General features: G+C 46.8%; 1 protein-coding gene across 1 annotated transcript in view; it reads left to right on the top strand.

The window, feature by feature from the left end:
- Positions 1-231: 231 nt before the first annotated feature.
- Positions 232-23,520, top strand: part of LOC129847048 (phospholipid-transporting ATPase ID-like) — a 37,273-nt gene continuing 13,984 nt past the window's right edge. Inside the window, exons 1-12 of the mRNA XM_055914824.1 lie at positions 232-313; positions 731-801; positions 991-1,070; positions 1,730-1,888; positions 9,402-9,490; positions 10,169-10,365; positions 10,784-10,904; positions 12,513-12,600; positions 19,009-19,043; positions 19,277-19,436; positions 20,038-20,226; positions 23,007-23,122. Coding sequence (XP_055770799.1) covers positions 260-313; positions 731-801; positions 991-1,070; positions 1,730-1,888; positions 9,402-9,490; positions 10,169-10,365; positions 10,784-10,904; positions 12,513-12,600; positions 19,009-19,043; positions 19,277-19,436; positions 20,038-20,226; positions 23,007-23,122 — 1,359 coding nt within the window. The 5' untranslated portion in view covers positions 232-259. The remainder of the gene's footprint in view (positions 314-730; positions 802-990; positions 1,071-1,729; positions 1,889-9,401; positions 9,491-10,168; positions 10,366-10,783; positions 10,905-12,512; positions 12,601-19,008; positions 19,044-19,276; positions 19,437-20,037; positions 20,227-23,006; positions 23,123-23,520) is intronic.

Raw genomic sequence — 23,520 nt, 5'->3', positions numbered from 1 at the left:
CCCTCCCTCCCTCCCTCCCTCCCTCCCTCTTTCTCTCCCTCCCTCTCTCTCTCTCTCTCCCTCTCTTTCTTTCTTTCTTTCTCCCTCCCTCCCTCCCTCCCTCCCTCCCTCCCTCCCTCCCTCCCTCCCTCCCTCCCTCCCTCTCCCTTTCTTTTTCTCTCTCTCTCTCTCCCTCTCTTTCGCTCTCTCTCTCCCTCTCTTTCTCTCTCTCTACCTCCCTCCCTCGTTTCTCTCTCTCAGTCTTCAGAAGGAGAAGTGGATGAATGTAAGAGTGGGTGATATCATTAAACTGGAGAATAACCAGTTTGTGGCAGTAAGTGTGTGTCATTCAATCATCAGCATAATGTATCATAATGTATCTCACACACACACACACACACACACACACACACACACACACACACACACACACACACTGGTCATGATTCATTTACAACTGTTGTAATGTATTCTGTATTCATAACACAGTTTTTATGGTGCAGTGCAATGGTTTGATATATATACAAGCACTTACCGGTATTGAGATTCGTTCAGGGTGGTTTTAAAGGCTTCCATAAAGGCGATGTAACACACAGCGCTCTCATATTTCAGCCAAACAATCTCTACACTAAGGTTAACTTTCAATGTACTGTACTAGTAGCGTGTTAGCCAGAGAAGGGACAAAAGTGGTATTATCAGAAATGCTACAGTGTGTCAGCAGATGCTAACGCTAGCTGATGTTTCTCTTCAGGCTGACCTTCTCTTACTGTCCAGTAGTGAACCTCATAGCCTCTGTTACATCGAAACCGCAGAGCTAGACGGGTAAGAGTACACCATAACACACAGCACAGTCCAATAAAGCACAACACAGTGATCCTCATGGTTTGTGAGTTCATATACAGTGTGTGTGTGTGTGTGTGTGTGTGTGTGTGTGTGTGTGTGTGTGTGTGTGTGTGTGTGTGTGTGTGTGTGTGTGTGTGTGTGTGTGTATGTTGTGTTGTGTTTGTGCAGGGAGACCAATATGAAGGTGCGTCAGTCTCTGTCTGTGACTGCAGAGCTGGGAGACCCCAACAACCTGGCCTCTTTTGATGGTAGGAAGTCTCTCTCTATTGGTCTCTGTGTCTTTCACACATCAGAGGTCAGCAGGTCCACTCTGCAACCAAGTACTTAGCACACATATTGCCCAGCATCACACACACACACGCCCTCCGTTGTCAGCGCTTACCACCCCCAGTCTCTCCGTTCCCCACAGACACACTGGTTTTCCTCATCAGCATGGTTCACCCACGCATCTCTCCTCACCTGCTCAGCAGAAAGCATTACTGCAAGCAAGTTTGTCTGTGTGTGTGCGTGTGTGTGCGTGCGTGCGTGAGTGCGTGCGAGTGTGTGCGTGCGTGCGTGTGCGTGCGTGCATGCGTGCGTGCGTGTGTCTGCTAGCGCAGCGCCCATAGTAAGTCAGTTTAATTCAATAGTCCTAAAATGGAATGTGTCTGAAACACAGCTGAACTCTGCCCTCTGTGGTGATGTTGAATATCTAGTCATTCTTTTTGTGAAGCAGAGGGTGATGTAGTAAACAGTGTGCAGTGCTGCTGAGGTGGTTTCTAAAAGCTGTCTGTTACTGAGCTGGGATGGTAAGATGATGATGGAGAGAACACTGTACTGTATCTTAGCTGACTAGGTGAGGTGATAGTGTGTCTGAAGACCTGTATTAGCTGTAAGTGTGTGATAAAGGTGTGTGTTGCCGGTGCAGGTGAGGTGGTCTGTGAGCCTCCCAACAACAAGCTGGACAGGTTCTGTGGTCTTCTGTGCTGGAGAGACTGTAAATACCCCCTGAGCAACCACAACATGTTACTACGAGGCTGTGTCCTCCGCAACACAGAGACCTGCTATGGACTGGTCATCTTTGCAGGTTGGTCCTTCTCTCTGTGTCTGTCTGTCTGTCTGTCTGTCTGTCTGTCTGTCTGTCTGTCTGTCTGTCTGTCTGTCTTGTTAACTCGAAATGACACAACGACAAGGTTCCAGTTTAACAAAGTTTAGTATACTATATGAACACACTACAAGTAGCCATTACACTCAAGGCCAGGTCCATAACGACTAGACTTCCTGCGCATGCGCACTCTTGACTGAGTGATAGCCCCGTAATAACAGAAATATAGGGATACTTAAAACATGAACTTAACAATCTCCCTGTCACGTTCCTGACCTGTTTTCCTTTGTTTTGTATTCATTTTAGTTGGTCAGGGCGTGAGTTGGGTGGGTTTGTCTATGTTTGTATTTCTATGTGGGGTTTTGTGTTCGGCCTGGTATGATTCTCAATTAGAGACAGGTGTGTATTGTTTGTCTCTAATTGAGAGTCATACAAAGGCAGCCAGGGTTTCACTGGTGTTTTGTGGGTGTTTGTTCCTGTGTCCTCACAGGACAGTTGAAGGTTAGTCTCATTTGTTGTTTTGTAGTTTTGTAGTGTATTGTTTTGCTGTTTCCATTAAAAGATGGCTTATTTCCCTCAATCCGCATCTTGGTCCTATCCATGCTCCTCCTCGTCTAAGGGGGAGAACAACAATGACTGCCTTTACAGAAACACCCACCACAACAGGACCAAGCGGATTGAGGAGAGAGAACAAGAACTAAAGCAATGGAGAGAAGAGGAATGGAGTTGGGAGCAAATTTTCAATGGAGAAGGACCCTGGGCTAAGGTGGGAGAGAATCGCCGCTCTCGGGAGGAGAAGAAGGCAGCCACAGCCCAGGAGCGCAGGTATGAGGGTACGCGGCTAGCACGGAAGCCCGAGAGGCTCACCCAAAAATTTCTTGGGGGGGGGCTAAAGGGGAGTGTGGCGAAGCCGGGTTGGATACCTGAGCCAACTCCCCGGGCTTGCCGTGGAGTAAGAGGGCGTCGTACTGGTCAGACACCGTGTTATGCGGTAAAGCGCACGGTGTCCCCAGTACGCGTGCTTAGCCCAGTGCGGGCTATTCCACCTTGCCGCACTGGGAGGGCTAGGTTGGGCATCGAGCCGAGTGCCATGAAGCCGGCCCAACGTATCTGGTCTCCAGTACGTCTCCTCGGGCCGGTGTACATGGCACCAGCCTTACAGGTGGTGTCCCCGGTTCGCCTGCATAGCCCAGTGCGGGCTATTCCACCTCGCCGCACTGGCAGGGCTACGGGGTCCATTCAACCTGGTAAGGTTGGGGAGGCTCGGTGCTCAAGAGCACGTGTCCTCCTTCACGGTCCGGTATATCCGGCGCCACCTTCCCACCCCAGCTCAGTACCACCAGTGCCTACACCACGCACCAGGCTTCCAGTGCATCTCCAGAGCCCTGTTCCTCTTCCACGCACTCTCCCTATGGTGCGTGTCTCCAGCCCGGTGCCTCCAGTTCCGGCACCACGCGCCAGACCTCCTGTGCGTCTCCAGAGCCCTGGACGCACTGTTCCTTCTCCCCGCACTCGCCCTGAGGTGCGTGCCCTCAGCCCGGTACCTCCAGTTCCGGTACCACGCACCAGGCCTATAGTGCGTCTCAGCCGGCCAGAGTCTGCCGTCTGCCCAGCGGTGCCTGAACGGCCCGTCTGCCCAGCTCCGTCTGAGCCATCTGTCTGCCCAGCGCCGTCTGAGCCATCTGTCTGCCCAGCGCCGTCTGAGCCATCTGTCTGCCCAGCGCCGTCTGAGCCATCTGTCTGCCCAGCGCCGTCTGAGCCATCTGTCTGCCCAGCGCCGTCTGAGCCATCTGTCTGCCCAGCGCCGTCTGAGCCATCTGTCTGCCCAGCGCCGTCTGAGCCATCTGTCTGCCCAGCGCCGTCTGAGCCATCTGTCTGCCCAGCGCCGTCTGAGCCATCTGTCTGCCCAGCGCCATCTGAGTCAGCCGTCTGCCACGAGCCATTAGAGCCGCCCGTCTGCCACGAGCCATTAGAGCCGTCCGTCAGTCAGGAGCCGCTAGAGCCGTCCGTCAGTCAGGAGCCGCCAGAGACGCCCGCCAGTCAGGAGCCGCCAGAGACGCCCGCCAGTCAGGAGCTGCCAGAGACGCCCGCCAGTCAGGAGCTGCCGGAGACGCCCGCCAGTCAGGAGCTGCCGGAGACGCCCGCCAGTCAGGAGCTGCCGGAGACGCCCGCCAGTCAGGAGCTGCCGGAGACGCCCGCCAGTCAGGAGCTGCCGGAGACGCCCGCCAGTCAGGAGCTGCCGGAGACGCCCGCCAGTCAGGAGCTGCCCGCCAGTCAGGAGCTGCCCGCCAGTCAGGAGCTGCCCGCCAGTCCGGAGCTGCCCTACAGTCCGGAGCTGCCACTCAGCCCGGACCTGCCGGAGCTGCCACTCAGCCCGGACCTGCCGGAGTCCCTCAGCCAGGACCTGCCGGAGTCCCTCAGCCAGGACCTGCCGCCCCTTATCCCGGTGCTGCCCCTTGTCCCGGTGCTGCCCCTTGTCCCGGTGCTGCCCCTTGTCCCGGTGCTGCCCCTTATCCCGGTGCTGCCCCTTATCCCGGTGCTGCCCCTTATCCCGGTGCTGCCCCTTCATTTAGGTGGGGTTAGTGGGAGGGTGGTCATTGGGAGGGGGATAAAGAAGCGGGGATTGATTATGGTGGGGTGGGGACCTCGTCCACCGCCAGAGCCGCCACCGTGGACAGACGCCCACCCAGACCCTCCCCTAGACTTTGTGCTGGTGCGCCCGGAGTTCGCACCTTAAGGGGGGGGTTCTGTCACGTTCCTGACCTGTTTTCCTTTGTTTTGTATTCATTTTAGTTGGACAGGGCGTGAGTTGGGTGGGTTTGTCTATGTTTGTATTTCTATGTGGGGTTTTGTGTTCGGCCTGGTATGATTCTCAATTAGAGACAGGTGTGTATTGTTTGTCTCTAATTGAGAGTCATACAAAGGCAGCCAGGGTTTCACTGGTGTTTTGTGGGTGTTTGTTCCTGTGTCCTCACAGGACAGTTGAAGGTTAGTCTCATTTGTTGTTTTGTAGTTTTGTAGTGTATTGTTTTGCTGTTTCCATTAAAAGATGGCTTATTTCCCTCAATCCGCATCTTGGTCCTATCCATGCTCCTCCTCGTCTAAGGGGGAGAACAACAATGACTGCCTTTACACTCCCCCTTTTCTTTAAAGACAAATAAAACATCAACAACATAATTAAATGTCCAAGTATTATTCAAGATCCCCATTACAAATGGGTTGTGTGACAGTTTTTATTTGTATTACTCAAGCTGCCACTTTCCATTACTGAGACCCTGTAGGAGCGAGAGCCTGTAGGAGCACAAGACCGGATGCTCCTTTTTTAGTCAGACAGTCAGCAAGCTGTTCCTTTGTGGTCGACCACAGAATCCGCTGGATTCTCTGTGCTTGAATAAGTTCCTTGATGCTGCTAATCTCAAAGTCTTTTCTCTGTGACAGAGTTGGTTGACTTCACAGCATCAACTAACGAGTAGTTGACAGTGACACAAACTACAGGTAGAAAGTGCCGTTTTGTCCCACCAGTGATAACCTAGCGAAGCATCACTGAAGACAACTAGTTTCAAAGTCATCTTTTCCAACATGCTGAAACTTTAAAGTCACTTTTTGTGATTTCAGTTTACGAACAACTTTGTTTGCCTCATGAATGGTTTGTACAGTGGCGTGTTTTGTGTTAGATGCCAAGTTGCAACCATCAAACCAGGTCTACTCTGTCTCGCAGCCATAAAATTGGTCCTATCATTGACCTCAATTGACCAGCTTCAATTCCACATAGAGGGGAATTCCTTTGTACGGCTCTTGAAGAATCCATGTGGATGGGTTGAAGATTCTTGATATAGCTCTCCTGTTGCATCAGTATTTTTCCATCAACTGTAATAAACTCTATGCCAACATAACAAAAAGGATCATGCTCCTCACGGCCAACCTAGAAAACAGCTTTGAGGTGTGGAATCACAGTTGAAGCAAAGGTCTGTGAGCCACCCCAGATAAAGTCATCAACATGACAGGAAAGTACTCCAGTCACATTGCAGTCTTGATCAAGCCAATAGAAGACTGCAGGATCCACTTGTGACATTTTTCCACCTGTATTCAGCATTGTTGCCTTGACTTTGTTGTACCAGGACAGTGATCCATCTGCCAGTCCATACACACACTTTTTTAGTTTCCACAGTGTTCCTTCGATTTTAGCTTCGGGCGGAGGTCGGATGTGAATGTCCCTTGACAGCTCTGTTCCCTGCAAAAATCCAGATTTCATGTCTATGGAATTAAGTTTCCATTTTTTTCTGGCAGATCACTGACATCAGCAATCTGAGTGACTCTGAGGCGCAGGTCAGTGAGTCCTTTGTGAGTTCTTTAGCAGCCAGCTCCTCAAAACCGCTAGCCACTAGACGTGCTTTGGGCACTATTCCAGTTAAGGATTCTTTAAGGGTACACACCCACCTTGTTGAGACGCACTTTTGGCCAATGTCTTTGACTTCCTCAAACACTCCATTTTTCCTCCAATTACTGAGCTCATCTAGCTTAGCTGAGTCAAATGACACATCCTTTGTTTCAAGTACATCATCATTTTGAATGTCATTCTGTTTTTCTCGATTTTCCATTGGTTCAATTCCGATATTATCTACAAGTGACAGGTCAGCTGACCCTGTTGTACCAGAAAGTGTAGCTGGTTCAGAGTACTGCAAGTTGTACCAGTTCTTGTGTTTTGCTTTTCCTGCTCGTCCAATGACGGTTGCTGTATGTGGAATGAATACCACTTTCTATGTCCATGTATTTAACAGTTTGTCCAGTTTTCAGATTGGAACAACCATGTTCTCTTAACACATATGACTGTTGTTGAATGTTTTCCTCATTTGAACGCTCAACAGTATTACCTGTGGCATGGTTGAAGGTCTCTGCTCCATTTCCTGTGTCAGTTTCGGTGTCCATATCATTGGATGCGACATCTGGTATGTTTGTGTCTGTTACTGTGTCCTTTTTGTCATTTTCATTAGGAGACTGATTCTCAGCAACAGCCCCTCTATCTTGTTGATCATTTACTTTCCGCAATCTTGAGTGATGCACCCTGACAATCATGCTTTCGTGCCTCACAAATATCACCACACCATCTTGACCAATGACTACTCCCGGTCCTTTCCACTCTTGACAGTCAACTCGTTTGTAGTACACTTTGTTTCCAGTTTCGTACTTCTCATCATCATTATTCCCTGAACTGCTGAGTAACTTCTGAAGTCTGTCAACTGTATCATGTCCAAACTGTTTGTAAAGCTTTAACAATACTTGGTGTTTTTCTTTAGTGCTCATGTTCTCTATGTCAGTCAGAATCTCATTTTTGCATGGAGTCTGTGTGATGTCTTTGTCTAAAATGTTTACACAATAGTGGCCTGAGGTAGTAAGTTCAAGAGTCACTGGTTGTTTAAACATCACTGCCTGGTCATTTTTTATGTCTAGTACAGCCCCTGCCTTCTTGAGGGAAGCTTTGCTTAATAGTAAGGGGATATCTGTAGGGACCACCTCTGTTTCAATGTGACACTTAGTCTGACCAATTTTTGCTGGTATCTTAACTCTCTTGGTAGAATGGACAATTCTCCCATCTCCAAATTTGAAAGCTCTGTTGCTTGGTGTGTCAATCATATTTTGTACTTCTTTCATATTTAGTTCACTGACATAGCTATCAAGCCATTTTGCACCACACACTGTCCGTGTACATGCAGTATCAATCACAGCGGATCCTAAGGATTCAACTATAAAAATCTCAGTATCAGAAGCAGATTCATTTGAAAACAGTGTAATGTTACACTGCTCTATCTCTGTGTTTACATTTTCCTCTGTTAGTTTAACTTGTTCATTTTTATGAGGACAGTCTTTAACACAATGGTAAGTGCTTTGACAAATTGCACATTTCGATCTCCTTCCAAATTTGTCCAGTGGATTTGTGCCGGGAAATGGCGCCCTCTTCTGGTTGTCTTGAGAAGGTGACTTGTTGGCGCCTTTTCTGTGCTGCTCGGTGTAATATGCTGCGTCACTCACTTGCATTCCATCTGTTATTGGCGCGACAGACGTCTTTTCACCAAATATTATTTTTAGTGCCGACTTCATAGATGCAAAAGTCAGCACAGTACAAGCAGTCAAAGCCAACTATTTCTCCCTACCATCTAGACAAGCAGTGTCTAGCAACTTGAACCCTAACACTGCATCTGGGAGAACCATGTCATACTTGCGCATTCTATTGTACCTCTGTTCGAAATCAATGATGTAGTCCGTCATTGCAACCGAAATATCTCTCGTAACACTGTCAAAGTTTGAATATGCCTCTTAGGCACGGTCTTTCTCTTCTTTAAGAAATACAGAATCCAGTGCTGTGATCAAAGTTCCCATACCATCATCCTTGTTCAAATCCTCAACGGATATTTCCAGTGCTGTATCTCTCGCTCTTCCCTCCAGCGATAATACCACCGCAAGTGCTTGCTTTTTCGCGTCCATATTAGTAACACGTGTCCAGATTCCCAGTTCATTTTTCCATTTTTCGTACGATCTCTTCTCGTCGAAGCGAGGTGGCACATTGTAGTTAGAAACCATCCTCTGCTACCAATGTTAACTCGAAATGACACAACGACAAGGTTCCAGTTTAACAAAGTTTACTATACTATATGAACACACTACAAGTAGCCATTACACTCAAGGCTAGGTGTCACGATCGTCTTGCTGTGAGAGATTGGACCAAGGCGCAGCGTGTGCAAAATACATCTTCCTTTATTAGAAGAGAGAAAAGAAACACGAAACGAACAACTATACACAAACTAACAAAATAACAAACTGACGACCGTGAAGCTATATAAACAAAATGGTGCTGACACTGACCATTACACACTGACATAGACAATTACCCACAAACAGCTAAAGTCTATGGCTGCCTTAAATATGGCTCCCAATCAGAGACAACAATAACCAGCTGTCTCTAATTGAGAACCAATTCAGGCAACCATAGACTTTCCTAGACACCTACACTGAACACTAACCCATCTACTCTACTTAACCCCCTAAACCATACAACACCCTAGACAATACAAAAACACACAAACTTCCCCATGTCACACCCTGACCTAACTAAAATAATAATGAGAACAAAGATAACTAAGGCCAGGGTGTGACACTAGGTCCATCAACGACAAAACTTTCTGCGCATGCGCACTCTTGACTGAGTGATAGCCCCGTAATAACAGAAATATAGGGATACTTAAAACATGAACTTAACATGTCTGTCTGTCTGTCTCTTTGTGTGTGTGTGTGTGTGTGTGTGTATGTGTGTGTGTGTGTGTGTGTGTGTGTGTGTGTGTGTGTGTGTGTGTGTGTGTGTGTGTGTGTGTGTGTGTGTGTGTGTGTGTGTGTGTGTGTGTGTGTGTGTGTGTGTGTGTGTTTGTGTGTGTGTGTGTGTGTGTGTGCACGTGCGTGTGTGTGTTTGTCTAACCAATTCCTCTTTCTATATCTCTCTAACCAGGCCCAGACACCAAGCTGATGCAGAATAGTGGTCGCACCAAGTTCAAACGCACAAGCATTGACCGCCTCATGAACACACTGGTGCTCTGGGTAGGAGACCCCACACCTCCCCTTCTGTTTGGCCATACGTGTTTAACATCTACTTCTAATATAAAACAAGACTAGTCTTCTGGTTTCTCCCGAAACTGTACTTTTCTAGTTTAGCTTGACACTTTGAAATAAAAATAAGGTACATACATTTTGACATAATTCTAATCTTTACCCTCTTTCTCTCTCCCCTCTCTTCCCCCCTTTCTCCCCTCTCTCTCTCCCCTCTCTCTCCCTTCTCTTCCCCCCTTTCTCCCCTCTCTCTCTCCCCTCTCTTCCCCCTTTCTCCCCTCTCTCTCTCCCCTCTTTCTCCCCTCTCTTCCCCCCTTTCTCCCCTCTCTCACCCTCCCTCTCCCCTCTCTCTCCCCTCTCTTCCCCCTTTCTCCCCTCTCTCTCTCCCCTCTTTCTCCCCTCTCTTCCCCCTTTCTCCCCTCTCCCTCCCTCTCTCTCCCCTCTCTTCCCCCTTTCTCCCCTTTCTCCCCTTTCTCTCTCCCCTCTTTCTCCCCTCTCTTCCCCCCTTTCTCCCCTCTCTCTCCCTCCCTCTCCCTCCCCTCTCTTCCCCCCTTTCTCCCCTCTCTCTCTCCCCTCTTTCTCCCCTCTCTTCCCCCCTTTCGGCCCTTCTCACGCCTCTCTCTCCCCCCTCTCTCTCCCCTCTCGCCCTCCTCTCTCTCCCCATCCCAGATCTTTGGCTTCATGGTGTGTATGGGTGTGATCCTGGCTGTGGGGAACGCTGTGTGGGAGAGAGAGGTGGGTTCTCTGTTCCAGAGTTACCTGGCCTGGGACCTGCCTGTAGACAACTTCCTATTCTCTGCTTTCCTCTCCTTCTGGTCCTACGTCATCATTCTCAACACCGTGGTGCCCATCTCACTCTACGTCAGGTCAGGAATACTTTATGTCAGGTTATAAGCCCTCTATGTCAGGTAATAACATCTCTATGTCAGGTAATAAAACCTCTATGACCCTTTTAGTCAAGGGAGATGAGTGACAGTGACAGTCAAGATGCTTCATCAGTACTTTACTTTCTGTGGATTCTGGAACAAGTTAGTATTTCAATCCAAGACTGATGTTAGTGTCTGGTACTGACCCACCCGTACTGATAACTGTTGTTTGTTGGTTTCTTTATGTGTTAGTGTGTTTGTGTGTTAGTCTGTTGTGTGTTTTTGTATGTGTTGTGTGGGCTGCAATCTATCTGCAATCCTAAACAAGTTAGAGGGCTTCCTGTTGAATTATCATAATGTTTTTCTCTCTCTCTTTCCCCTCCCTCCCTCCCTTTCCCCTCCCTTTGTCTCTCTCCAGTGTGGAGGTGATTAGGCTGGGTCATAGTTACTTTATAAACTGGGACAGGAAGATGTTCTGTCCACAGTGTAACACAGCAGCTGAAGCCAGGACCACCACTCTCAATGAGGAACTGGGTCAGGTGAGGAACATCCTCCACCCTACTGTTGTTCATCTGCACTAGATCCTTGTATGTCTGTGTTGGAGAATGTTAACCTAAAGGCCTGTGGTGTGTCTGGATGTAGGTTCAGTATGTCTGTGTTGGAGAATGTTAGCCTAAAGGCCTGTGGTGTGTCTGGATGGAGGTTCAGTATGTCTGTGTTGGAGAATGTTAGCCTAAAGGCCTGTGGTGTGTCTGGATGTAGGTTCAGTATGTCTGTGTTGGAGAATGTTAGCCTAAAGGCCTGTGGTGTGTCTGGATGGAGGTTCAGTATGTCTGTGTTGGAGAATGTTAACCTAAAGGCCTGTGGTGTGTCTGGATGGAGGTTCAGTATGTCTGTGTTGGAGAATGTTAGCCTAAAGGCCTGTGGTGTGTCTGGATGGAGGTTCAGTATGTCTGTGTTGGAGAATGTTAGCCTAAAGGCCTGTGGTGTGTCTGGATGTAGGTTCAGTATGTCTGTGTTGGAGAATGTTAGCCTAAAGGCCTGTGGTGTGTCTGGATGGAGGTTCAGTATGTCTGTGTTGGAGAATGTTAGCCTAAAGGCCTGTGGTGTGTCTGGATGTAGGTTCAGTATGTCTGTGTTGGAGAATGTTAGCCTAAAGGCCTGTGGTGTGTCTGGATGGAGGTTCAGTATGTCTGTGTTGGAGAATGTTAGCCTAAAGGCCTGTGGTGTGTCTGGATGGAGGTTCAGTATGTCTGTGTTGGAGAATGTTAGCCTAAAGGCCTGTGGTGTGTCTGGATGTAGGTTCAGTATGTCTGTGTTGGAGAATGTTAGCCTAAAGGCCTGTGGTGTGTCTGGATGTAGGTTCAGTATGTCTGTGTTGGAGAATGTTAGCCTAAAGGCCTGTGGTGTGTCTGGATGGAGGTTCAGTATGTCTGTGTTGGAGAATGTTAGCCTAAAGGCCTGTGGTGTGTCTGGATGGAGGTTCAGTATGTCTGTGTTGGAGAATGTTAGCCTAAAGGCCTGTGGTGTGTCTGGATGTAGGTTCAGTATGTCTGTGTTGGAGAATGTTAGCCTAAAGGCCTGTGGTGTGTCTGGATGTAGGTTCAGTATGTCTGTGTTGGAGAATGTTAGCCTAAAGGCCTGTGGTGTGTCTGGATGTAGGTTCAGTATGTCTGTGTTGGAGAATGTTAGCCTAAAGGCCTGTGGTGTGACTGGATGTAGGTTCAGTATGTCTGTGTTGGAGAATGTTAGCCTAAAGGCCTGTGGTGTGTCTGGATGGAGGTTCAGTATGTCTGTGTTGGAGAATGTTAGCCTAAAGGCCTGTGGTGTGTCTGGATGGAGGTTCAGTATGTCTGTGTTGGAGAATGTTAGCCTAAAGGCCTGTGGTGTGTCTGGATGTAGGTTCAGTATGTCTGTGTTGGAGAATGTTAGCCTAAAGGCCTGTGGTGTGTCTGGATGTAGGTTCAGTATGTCTGTGTTGGAGAATGTTAGCCTAAAGGCCTGTGGTGTGTCTGGATGGAGGTTCAGTATGTCTGTGTTGGAGAATGTTAGCCTAAAGGCCTGTGGTGTGTCTGGATGTAGGTTCAGTATGTCTGTGGTATCTTGATAACCCCCCCCCCCCCCCCCCCCCCCCCCCATTGAAACAGGTGGAGTACATCTTCAGTGACAAGACAGGAACTCTCACTCAGAACATCATGAGCTTTAGCAAGTGCTCTATCAATGGACATGCCTATGGTGGGTATACTACACTATATACTACACTGTATACTACACTATATACTACACTATATACTACTATATACTACACTATATACTACTATATACTACACTCTATACTACAATATATAACACACTATATACTACGCTATATACTACACTATATACTACATTATATACTACTATATACTGCACAATATACTTGTCACGTTGTTCGTAATAATGGTCGGACCAAAGCGCAGCGTACGTAGAGTTCCACATGCTTTATTAATAGTGAAACTTAACAAAACAATAAACAATAAACAATCAAACCGTGACTACAAAGGTGCAAAGTGCACTAACTCCAAACAAAACAATATCCCATAACCCACTGGTGGAAAAAATGCTACTTAAGTATGATCCCCAATTAGAGACAACGATAGCCAGCTGCCTCTCATTGGGAATCATACCAAAACCCCAACATAGAAAAAACAACCTAGAACCCCACATAGAAAATATAAACTAGACTAACCCCCCAGTCACGCCCTGACCTACTCTACCATAGAAAATAAAGGCTCTCTATGGTCAGGACGTGACAATACTACACTATATACTACAGTCTATCGGATTTAAGGTGGGTATACTACACTATATACTACTATATACTACACTCTATACTACACTATATATGACACTATATACTACACTATATACTACTATATACTACACTATAAACTACACTATATACTACAGTCTATCAGATTTAAGGTGGGTATACTACATATATACTACAGTCTATCAGATTTAAGGTGGGTATACTACATATATACTACAGTCTATCAGATTTAAGGTGGGTATACTACATATATACTACAGTCTATCAGATTTAAGGTGGGTATACTACATATATACTACAGTCTATCAGATTTAAGGTGGGTATACTACATATATACTACAGTCTATCAGATTTAAGGTGGGTATACTACATATATACTACAGTCTATCAGATTTAAGGTGGGTATACTACATATATACTACAGTCTATCAGATTTAAGGTGGGTATACTACATATATACTACAGTCTATCAGATTTTTTAAAAACTGATAGAAATACACCTTATGGAACAGCAAGGACTGTGAAGATTTACACACACATGTACAAACACATACAACATACACACTAAACACACAACTTAGACACTATACACACACGTACACAGTATATACACATGCACTCTATACACACACTTACACCTAGATTGTGTGTAGTAGTAGAGTAGTGGTCTGAGGGCACACGCTTAATGTGGTGTGAAATCAAATGTATTTTAATGTTTATAATGGTATTATAATGTATATTACTGCCTTAATATTTGCTAGACCCCAGGAAGAGTAGCTGCTGTCTTGGCAGGCACTAATGGGGATCCATAATAAACCCCAGGAAGAGTAGCTGCTGTCTTGGCAGGCACTAATGGGGATCCATAATAAACCCCAGGAAGAGTAGCTGCTGTCTTGGCAGGAACTAATGGGGATCCATAATAAACCCCAGGAAGAGTAGCTGCTGCCTTGGCAGGAACTAATGGGGATCCATAATAACCCCCAGGAAGAGTAGCTGCTGCCTTTAGCAGGCACTAATGGGGATCCATAATAAACTCCAGGAAGAGTAGCTGCTGCCTTTAGCAGGCACTAATGGGGATCCATAATAAACCCCAGGAAGAGTAGCTGCTGCCTTGGCAGGCACTAATGGGGATCCATAATAAACCCCAGGAAGAGTAGCTGCTGCCTTTAGCAGGCACTAATGGGGATCCATAATACACCCCAGGAAGAGTAGCTGCTGCCTTTAGCAGGCACTAATGGGGATCCATAATAAACTCCAGGAAGAGTAGCTGCTGCCTTTAGCAGGCACTAATGGGGATCCATAATAAACCCCAGGAAGAGTAGCTGCTGCCTTGGCAGGCACTAATGGGGATCCATAATAAACCCCAGGAAGAGTAGCTGCTGCCTTTAGCAGGCACTAATGGGGATCCATAATACACCCCAGGAAGAGTAGCTGCTGCCTTTAGCAGGCACTAATGGGGATCCATAATAAACTCCAGGAAGAGTAGCTGCTGCCTTTAGCAGGCACTAATGGGGATCCATAATAAACCCCAGGAAGAGTAGCTGCTGCCTTGGCAGGCACTAATAGGGATCCATAATAAACCCCAGGAAGAGTAGCTGCTGTCTTGGCAGGCACTAATGGGGATCCATAATAAACCCCAGGAAGAGTAGCTGCTGCCTTGGCAGGAACTAATGGGGATCCATAATAAACCCCAGGAAGAGTAGCTGCTGCCTTGACAGGAACTAATGGGGATCCTAATAAACCCCAGGAAGAGTAGCTGCTGTCTTGGCAGGAACTAATGGGGATCCATAATAAACCCCAGGAAGAGTAGCTGCTGCCTTTAGCAGGCACTAATGGGGATCCATAATACACCCCAGGAAGAGTAGCTGCTGCCTTGGCAGGCACTAATAGGGATCCATAATAAACCCCAGGAAGAGTAGCTGCTGTCTTGGCAGGCACTAATGGGGATCCATAATAAACCCCAGGAAGAGTAGCTGCTGCCTTGGCAGGAACTAATGGGGATCCATAATAAACCCCAGGAAGAGTAGCTGCTGCCTTGGCAGGAACTAATGGGGATCCATAATAAACCCCAGGAAGAGTAGCTGCTGCCTTGACAGGAACTAATGGGGATCCTAATAAACCCCAGGAAGAGTAGCTGCTGTCTTGGCAGGAACTAATGGGGATCCATAATAAACCCCAGGAAGAGTAGCTGCTGCCTTTAGCAGGCACTAATGGGGATCCATAATACACCCCAGGAAGAGTAGCTGCTGCCTTTAGCAGGCACTAATGGGGATCCATAATAAACTCCAGGAAGAGTAGCTGCTGCCTTTAGCAGGCACTAATGGGGATCCATAATAAACCCCAGGAAGAGTAGCTGCTGCCTTGGCAGGCACTAATAGGGATCCATAATAAACCCCAGGAAGAGTAGCTGCTGTCTTGGCAGGCACTAATGGGGATCCATAATAAACCCCAGGAAGAGTAGCTGCTGCCTTGGCAGGAACTAATGGGGATCCATAATAAACCCCAGGAAGAGTAGCTGCTGCCTTGGCAGGAACTAATGGGGATCCATAATAAACCCCAGGAAGAGTAGCTGCTGCCTTGGCAGGCACTAATGGGGATCCATAATAAACCCCAGGAAGAGTAGCTGCTGCTTTGACAGGAACTAATGGGGATCCTAATAAACCCCAGGAAGAGTAGCTGCTGTCTTGGCAGGCACTAATGGGGATCCATAATAAACCCCAGGAAGAGTAGCTGCTGCCTTGGCAGGCACTAATGGGGATCCATAATAAACCCCAGGAAGAGTAGCTGCTGTCTTGGCAGGAACTAATGGGGATCCATAATAAACCCCAGGAAGAGTAGCTGCTGCCTTTAGCAGGCAATAATGGAGATCCATAATAAACTCCAGGAAGAGTAGCTGCTGCCTTTAGCAAGCAATAATGGAGATCCATAATAAACCCCAGGAAGAGTAGCTGCTGCCTTTAGCAGGCACTAATGGGGATCCATAATAAACCCCAGGAAGAGTAGCTGCTGCCTTGGCAGGCACTAATAGGGATCCATAATAAACCCCAGGAAGAGTAGCTGCTGTCTTGGCAGGCACTAATGGGGATCCATAATAAACCCCAGGAAGAGTAGCTGCTGCCTTGGCAGGAACTAATGGGGATCCATAATAAACCCCAGGAAGAGTAGCTGCTGCCTTGGCAGGAACTAATGGGGATCCATAATAAACCCCAGGAAGAGTAGCTGCTGCCTTGGCAGGCACTAATGGGGATCCATAATAAACCCCAGGAAGAGTAGCTGCTGCCTTGACAGGAACTAATGGGGATCCTAATAAACCCCAGGAAGAGTAGCTGCTGTCTTGGCAGGCACTAATGGGGATCCATAATAAACCCCAGGAAGAGTAGCTGCTGCCTTGGCAGGCACTAATGGGGATCCATAATAAACCCCAGGAAGAGTAGCTGCTGTCTTGGCAGGAACTAATGGGGATCCATAATAAACCCCAGGAAGAGTAGCTGCTGTCTTGGCAGGAACTAATGGGGATCCATAATAAACCCCAGGAAGAGTAGCTGCTGCCTGTAGCAGGCAATAATGGAGATCCATAATAAACTCCAGGAAGAGTAGCTGCTGCCTTTAGCAAGCAATAATGGAGATCCATAATAAACCCCAGGAAGAGTAGCTGCTGCCTTGGCAGGCACTAATGGGGATCCATAATAAACCCCAGGAAGAGTAGCTGCTGTCTTGGCAGGAACTAATGGGGATCCATAATAAACCCCAGGAAGAGTAGCTGCTGTCTTGGCAGGAACTAATGGGGATCCATAATTAACCCCAGGAAGAGTAGCTGCTGCCTTTAGCAGGCAATAATGGAGATCCATAATAAACCCCAGGAAGAGTAGCTGCTGTCTTGGCAGGAACAAATGGGGATCCATAATAAACCTCAGGAAAAGTAGCTGCTGTCTTGGCAGGAACTAATGGGGATCCATAATAAACCCCAGGAAGAGTAGCTGCTGTCTTGGCAGGCACTAATGGGGATCCATAATAAACCCCAGGAAGAGTAGCTGCTGCCTTGGCAGGCACTAATGGGGATCCATAATAAACCCCAGGAAGAGTAGCTGCTGTCTTGGCAGGAACTAATGGGGATCCATAATAAACCCCAGGAAGAGTAGCTGCTGTCTTGGCAGGAACTAATGGGGATCCATAATAAACCCCAGGAAGAGTAGCTGCTGCCTGTAGCAGGCAATAATGGAGATCCATAATAAACTCCAGGAAGAGTAGCTGCTGCCTTTAGCAAGCAATAATGGAGATCCATAATAAACCCCAGGAAGAGTAGCTGCTGCCTTGGCAGGCACTAATGGGGATCCATAATAAACCCCAGGAAGAGTAGCTGCTGTCTTGGCAGGAACTAATGGGGATCCATAATAAACCCCAGGAAGAGTAGCTGCTGTCTTGGCAGGAACTAATGGGGATCCGTAATTAACCCCAGGAAGAGTAGCTGCTGCCTTTAGCAGGCAATAATGGAGATCCATAATAAACCCCAGGAAGAGTAGCTGCTGTCTTGGCAGGAACAAATGGGGATCCATAATAAACCTCAGGAAAAGTAGCTGCTGTCTTGGCAGGAACTAATGGGGATCCATAATAAACCCCAGGAAGAGTAGCTGCTGCCTTTAGCAGGCAATAATGGAGATCCATAATAAACTCCAGGAAGAGTAGCTGCTGCCTTTAGCAAGCAATAATGGAGATCCATAATAAACCCCAGGAAGAGTAGCTGCTGCCTTGGCAGGCACTAATGGGGATCCATAATAAACCCCAGGAAGAGTAGCTGCTGTCTTGGCAGGAACTAATGGGGATCCATAATAAACCCCAGGAAGAGTAGCTGCTGTCTTGGCAGGAACTAATGGGGATCCATAATTAACCCCAGGAAGAGTAGCTGCTGCCTTTAGCAGGCAATAATGGAGATCCATAATAAACCCCAGGAAGAGTAGCTGCTGTCTTGGCAGGAACTAATGGGGATCCATAATAAACCCCAGGAAGAGTAGCTGCTGCCTTGGCAGGCACTAATGGGGATCCATAATAAACCCCAAGAAGAGTAGCTGCTGTCTTGGCAGGAACTAATGGGGATCCATAATAAACCCCAGGAAGAGTAGCTGCTGTCTTGGCAGGAACTAATGGGGATCCACAATTAACCCCAGGAAGAGTAGCTGCTGCCTTTAGCAGGCAATAATGGGGATCCATAATAAACCCCAGGAAGAGTAGCTGCTGTCTTGGCAGGAACTAATGGGGATCCATAATAAACCCCAGGAAGAGTAGCTGCTGCCTTTAGCAGGCAATAATGGAGATCCATAATAAACCCCAGGAAGAGTAGCTGCTGTCTTGACAGGAACTAATGGGGATCCATAATTAACCCCAGGAAGAGTAGCTGCTGCCTTTAGCAGGCACTAATGGGGATCCATAATAAACCCCAGGAAGAGTAGCTGCTGTCTTGGCAGGAACTAATGGGGATCCATAATAAACCCCAGGAAGAGTAGCTGCTGCCTTGGCAGGAACTAATGGGGATCCATAATAAACCCCAGGAAGAGTAGCTGCTGTCTTGGCAGGAACTAATGGGGATCCATAATAAACCCCAGGAAGAGTAGCTGCTGTCTTGACAGGAATTAATGGGGATCCATAATAAACTCCAGGAAGAGTAGTTGCTGCCTTGGCAGGAACTAATGGGGATTCTTAATGAATACAAATAGAAAAACACACACACACACAAATCAGATCAAAACAGCACTGTCCTGTTCCCCCAGTCAATGTTGTAGACGTCCTTGTGGTGCTGGGTAACTCTGAGTCTAAGTGTGAGTGTGTTCTATTGTCAGGTGAGGTGATCGACCCGTTGGGAGCACAGCTAAAGGTGAGCAGGCTAACGTAAGACTAACAGTATGACTAACAACACAGCATACTGTTCAGCTTGCTCTCTGTGGCAATGACATCACTCTGGCACTGTGCACTTTGCTCTTTAACCATAGGTGAATACAAAGCATAGTTTCTAACGGTGAATACTACAACTGTCCTCCTTCCTCTCTACCCCCCTTCTCTCTCTCCTCTTCTCTCTCCTCTTCTCTCTCTCCTCTTCTCTCTTTCTAGAGGTTAGACTTCTCCTCCTTCAACCCCCTGGCGGACCCTGACTTCTGTTACTATGACAACGGTCTGCTGAAGTCGGTGAAGTTGGGAGACCTTCACAGCCACGAGTTCTTCCGGCTGCTTTCCCTCTGTCACACCGTCATGAGTGAGGAGAAGAAGGAGGGTGAGAGAGAGGGATGGAGGGAGGAATAGAAGGAGAGGGAGGGTGAGAGAGCGATAGAGGGAGGGATGGAAGGAGAGGGAGGGTGAGAGAGAGGAATAGAAGGAGAGGGAGGGTGAGAGAGGGATAGAGGGAGGAATAGAAGGAGAGGGAGGGTGAGGGAGGGTGAGAGAGCAATAGAGGGAGGAATAGAAGTAGGGTAAGAGAGAGCGAGGTAGAGGGAATGAGGGTTAGATAGAGATAGAGGGAGGAGGAGAGAGAGAGGGGGAATGAGGGTTATATTTTGGTTGTTTAAAATATATTTCAAAGCGGTTTAGATGGTACAATGATTCTCTACACTATGCATTGCTTGTTTTGTCACATAAACTGAAATTAGGCGAACCATGAAATGGCGGAGTGGTTTTTGCATAGTGCATCTCAAAAGCATGTTGTATTTTGTGTTCAAAATAGATGTATAGAATGTGTTTAATAGATACTGTATTCTCTGTCTCCCTCTCTCACCTCTGTCTCCCTCGCCTCTCTCACCTCTCTCTCTCCCTCTCCCTCCCCCATTGCTCTCTCTCCCCCATCACTCTCTCTCACTCCCCCACTCTACCCCCTCTAGGAGAGTTGATGTATAAGGCCCAGTCTCCAGATGAGGGTGCGTTGGTAACAGCAGCCAGGAACTTTGGTTTTGTGTTCCGGTCTAGAACCCCTGGTACTGTCACTGTGACAGAGCTGGGCCGACCCGTCACATACACACTGCTGGCCATCCTCGACTTCAACAACATCCGCAAGAGGATGTCCGTTATAGGTATACGCATGCATGCATACGCACTCACACAAGCACGCACACACCTTGACATACAGTAGACACACACACGCTCACCAAACACACCTTGACATACAGTAGACACACACACGCTCACCAAACACACCTTGATATACAGTAGACACCCACACGCTCACCAAACACACCTTGATATACAGTAGACACACACACACTCACCAAACACACCTTGACGTACAGTAGACACACACACGCTCACCAAACACACCTTGACATACAGTAGACACACACACGCTCACCAAACACACCTTGACATACAGTAGACACACACACGCTCACCAAACACACCTTGACGTACAGTAGACACACACACGCTCACCAAACACACCTTAACATACAGTAGACACACACACGCTCACCAAACACACCTTGACGTAGTGCACTTCAGCAACTTACGCAAGAGCAAAATAAAATATCTTTGTATAAAACATACTGTACAACAATATAAATCTATGACATTAAAATGCCTATTTACTCTGTTTCATCTGACTGCGCAATCCACTGTCTCATCAGCCCAGCCAGGCAATTTATAAACTTGATCTCCACTATAAAAAGCATCTAGACATTATCTCACATTTCTTTTAGATTAACATTTAGTTAGTGTGTCTGCAGTGCGTAACCCAGGTCATATTAAAGTATGTCTCTGTCTGCAGTGCGTAACCCAGATCATATTAAAGTATGTCTCTGTCTGCAGTGCGTAACCCGGATCATATTAAAGTATGTCTCTGTCTGCAGTGATTAACCCAGATCATATTAAAGTATGTCTCTGTCTGCAGTGCGTAACCCGGATCATATTAAAGTATGTCTCTGTCTGCAGTGATTAACCCAGATCATATTAAAGTATGTCTCTGTCTGCAGTGCGTAACCCGGATCATATTAAAGTATGTCTCTGTCTGCAGTGCGTAACCCAGGTCATATTAAAGTATGTCTCTGTCTGCAGTGTGTAACCCAGGTCATATTAAAGTATGTCTCTGTCTGCAGTGCGTAACCCGGATCATATTAAAGTATGTCTCTGTCTGCAGTGCGTAACCCGGATCATATTAAAGTATGTCTCTGTCTGCAGTGATTAACCCAGATCATATTAAAGTATGTCTCTGTCTGCAGTGCGTAACCCGGATCATATTAAAGTATGTCTCTGTCTGCAGTGATTAACCCAGATCATATTAAAGTATGTCTCTGTCTGCAGTGCGTAACCCGGATCATATTAAAGTATGTCTCTGTCTGCAGTGCGTAACCCAGGTCATATTAAAGTATGTCTCTGTCTGCAGTGTGTAACCCAGGTCATATTAAAGTATGTCTCTGTCTGCAGTGCGTAACCCGGATCATATTAAAGTATGTCTCTGTCTGCAGTGATTAACCCAGATCATATTAAAGTGTGTCTCTGTCTGCAGTGTGTAACCCAGGTCATATTAAAGTATGTCTCTGTCTGCAGTGTGTAACCCAGATCATATTAAAGTATGTCTCTGTCTGCAGTGCGTAACCCGGATCATATTAAAGTATGTCTCTGTCTGCAGTGCGTAACCCAGATCATATTAAAGTATGTCTCTGTCTGCAGTGCGTAACCCAGATCATATTAAAGTATGTCTCTGTCTGCAGTGATTAACCCAGATCATATTAAAGTATGTCTCTGTCTGCAGTGCGTAACCCGGATCATATTAAAGTATGTCTCTGTCTGCAGTGCGTAACCCAGATCATATTAAAGTATGTCTCTGTCTGCAGTGTGTAACCCAGATCATATTAAAGTATGTCTCTGTCTGCAGTGCGTAACCCAGATCATATTAAAGTATGTCTCTGTCTGCAGTGCGTAACCCGGATCATATTAAAGTATGTCTCTGTCTGCAGTGCGTAACCCAGATCATATTAAAGTATGTCTCTGTCTGCAGTGTGTAACCCAGGTCATATTAAAGTATGTCTCTGTCTGCAGTGCGTAACCCAGATCATATTAAAGTATATCTCTGTCTGCAGTGCGTAACCCGGATCATATTAAAGTATATCTCTGTCTGCAGTGCGTAACCCGGATCATATTAAAGTATGTCTCTGTCTGCAGTGCGTAACCCAGATCATATTAAAGTATGTCTCTGTCTGCAGTGCGTAACCCAGATCATATTAAAGTATGTCTCTGTCTGCAGTGATTAACCCAGATCATATTAAAGTATGTCTCTGTCTGCAGTGCGTAACCCGGATCATATTAAAGTATGTCTCTGTCTGCAGTGCGTAACCCGGATCATATTAAAGTATGTCTCTGTCTGCAGTGTGTAACCCGGATCATATTAAAGTATGTCTCTGTCTGCAGTGATTAACCCAGATCATATTAAAGTATGTCTCTGTCTGCAGTGCGTAACCCGGATCATATTAAAGTATGTCTCTGTCTGCAGTGCGTAACCCAGGTCATATTAAAGTATGTCTCTGTCTGCAGTGCGTAACCCGGATCATATTAAAGTATGTCTCTGTCTGCAGTGATTAACCCAGGTCATATTAAAGTATGTCTCTCTCTGCAGTGCGTAACCCGGATCATATTAAAGTATGTCTCTGTCTGCAGTGTGTAACCCAGATCATATTAAAGTATGTCTCTGTCTGCAGTGCGTAACCCAGATCATATTAAAGTATGTCTCTGTCTGCAGTGTGTAACCCAGATCATATTAAAGTATGTCTCTGTCTGCAGTGCGTAACCCGGATCATATTAAAGTATGTCTCTGTCTGCAGTGCGTAACCCGGATCATATTAAAGTATGTCTCTGTCTGCAGTGCGTAACCCAGAGGGGAGGATCCGTCTATACTGTAAAGGAGCTGATACTCTGTTGTTTGAGAGGCTCCACCCCTCCAACCATCACCTGATGAATATCACAACAGATCACCTTAATGTGAGTTACACACACACACACACACACACACAGTCTTGTACAGCTAACCTTGTGGGGACATACAATTCAGTCCCATTCAAAATCCTATTTTCCCTAACCCCTAACCCTAATCCTAACCCGTACTCTTACCCTAACCCTAACCTTAACCCTAACCCTAACCCAAAAACCTAAACTTTATCCTAACCCTAAACCTAACCCTAGCTCCTAACCCTACAACTAACCCTAGCTCCTAACTTTAATATTTAACTTAATTCTAACCCTAACACTAATTCTAACCTTAACCCTAAACCCCCTAGAAATAGCATTTGACCTTGTGGGGACTAACAAAATGTCCCCAGCTGGTCAATTTTGACTTTGTTTACTATTCTTGTAGGGACTTCTGGTCCCCACAAGAATAG

The sequence above is a fragment of the Salvelinus fontinalis genome, unplaced genomic scaffold (assembly GCF_029448725.1).
Source record: "Salvelinus fontinalis isolate EN_2023a unplaced genomic scaffold, ASM2944872v1 scaffold_0686, whole genome shotgun sequence".
NCBI lineage: Eukaryota > Metazoa > Chordata > Actinopteri > Salmoniformes > Salmonidae > Salvelinus > Salvelinus fontinalis.
This window is presented reverse-complemented; position numbering and strand designations above follow the sequence as displayed.